At 40.6% G+C, this 2113-nt stretch overlaps 1 protein-coding gene across 1 annotated transcript in view; it reads right to left on the bottom strand.

Annotated features, from left to right (window-relative positions):
• LOC135226487 (vasoactive intestinal polypeptide receptor-like) overlaps positions 1 to 1565 on the bottom strand; it is a 309527-nt gene extending 307962 nt beyond the window's left edge. The window contains exon 1 of the mRNA XM_064266104.1: positions 1218 to 1565. Coding sequence (XP_064122174.1) covers positions 1218 to 1236 — 19 coding nt within the window. The 5' untranslated portion in view covers positions 1237 to 1565. The remainder of the gene's footprint in view (positions 1 to 1217) is intronic.
• Between the last annotated feature and the right edge of the window lie 548 nt (positions 1566 to 2113).

The raw sequence follows: 2113 nt of genomic DNA, 5'->3' as shown, positions 1-2113 counted from the left end.
CCACTCAGTTAATGACCACTATGGACAAAGTAACAATTCAGACCAATGACAGATAAACAGAATATACAATTTAAGCCGGAAGGACAAGCGCTGAGACCTATGAGGTCATTCAGCGGTGAAATAAAAATCGAGAGCAAGATGTATGAGAAGTGTAACGGGAAGAAAAACTCGCAGCTGCTCTCAGAAGCAAATAAGTTAGGACCTTAAGTATAGTTCATCGGGTGGGATGCACTGACGGCACTACTCTTCTACTGGGTTAAGGTCAGTATGGTTACAATTGAGTCAGTTCAGGTCAATAAGGATACAACTGATTTATGAGGAACGTGGTTCAAGGTGACCCCCTAGGAATCAAATTTTGGTGGGAGGTGAGATGTCGTTAACTGATGGGCTATACACATACATACATATACATACACACACACACACACACACACATATATATATATATATATATATATATATATATATATTATAATGTATCACACACCCATATATATGTGTGCGCGCGCGTGCGTGCGCGAGTTTGAGTGAAGAGGAAGACAAGAAAAATAAGATGTTATCTCTGATATTCAATGAAATATCAATAACAGCTCAGGACCATGTAGATTCACTCATTTTGAACCAAAACGCCGCCAGGAAACGTTCGTGTGTAGCAGACAGCCTCCATTTTGACGGGCCAAAGTTGAAAGGATAATCTGTCGACCCGTAAGCCTACCACCTTAGCAACGGATAAAGACTTGAAGGAAACGTTCGGAGAATGACAGAAGAGAAATGAAAGAAAAAGGTAATGAAAAGCTACGGAACGAGCTGTCTCATTCTTCGGGCCTCTCGAAAAACAGTCAAAGAAGGCACCTTTGTCCAACGAGGGCATTGTAAACGCTACCTTGCTTGATGAGTGTTATGCATCCTCTCATGTCCTAAAACAAGCGTGATATTAGCTTCCCTTGGTAGGTAGTAAGAAGTTTGTGTTAAACGTTCTTATTACACACATATAAATATAAATATAAATATATATATATATATAATATATATATATATATATATATATATATATTCGCACATACGTTCGTAGATCGCTTAACAAACCCGACGATAGTACCGTGAAAAAATAGACTGAATGACTATTACTACATACCGGCGTTATCACAATGGTGGAGCTGTGGATGGTGAGTAGTGAACTTAACACAAAAATAACTGAAAAATACAATAAAACTCACCCATATCTAACGACTCCATTCGCAAGACCTCACTCTTCCCCAATATCACCCATGAAGTTCAAATTTCAAGATTCATTCACATTTTTACTCCTTTCGGAATGTCTTCACGAAACGCACACTTTCCTCCGAAGTTCTGGCAACCACTGAAAGAATACAACGGCCACCTAAAAGTTCACCAGAATGAAATTCGATGATCGCGATTCCCGTCCAACGTATTCAAACCGTTTGGCGAGCAGAGGAATACGTAGTAATTGCCAAGGCAACTAACTTCTCACACTGAAGCAAAGGGGACTTTCCAAGTCAACTAAATCCTGGGGGCTGTGTTCGGCTCGGTCGACTACCAGCAATGGATTCTCGAACGAGACTGAATGAAGTGATTCCACACTCACTGACTCTCTCCCCTCCCACAGCCCTAACGGCAGCGTTCGAGCATGCGCGCTCGTGCTCGACACTTGGGCATGGTCACCGAGATGTCTTTTTCAATAGATCATAATCTGTATGTGGTCGTTTTGTGCGTGTCTTCTTTTGTGTGTTTTGTGAGGGCGATGATATTTTTCGATGGTTATTACGGATGATTTTCCTGACTGAAGAGTTGAAATGTACTACTGTCAATGTCCCTAGAGTGCGTATAACGAAATATCATTAATTTATTCTCCTCCTTCTAATGTATTAATTACAGAAACTATTTCAGAGGTCTAAGGTCGCGAATTCAAAAACTGGCACTTCCTAAGTCAGAGCAATTAGGTTAGAATTGTTCATTACTGCTGAGGCTAATGGTAGGTTGCCAGGCCACGATATTTGAACTTCACACCGGTTTGCCACAGCTATACCACAGAAAGGACAGTTAGCAAAATACATGGAAACTCTCCATCAGAAATATTCATTGGAATTTGGTG

The sequence above is a fragment of the Macrobrachium nipponense genome, chromosome 20, assembly GCF_015104395.2.
Source record: "Macrobrachium nipponense isolate FS-2020 chromosome 20, ASM1510439v2, whole genome shotgun sequence".
Classification (NCBI taxonomy): domain Eukaryota; kingdom Metazoa; phylum Arthropoda; class Malacostraca; order Decapoda; family Palaemonidae; genus Macrobrachium; species Macrobrachium nipponense.
Note: the sequence above shows the minus strand (reverse complement) of the source record. Positions and strands in the feature narration are given on the sequence as shown.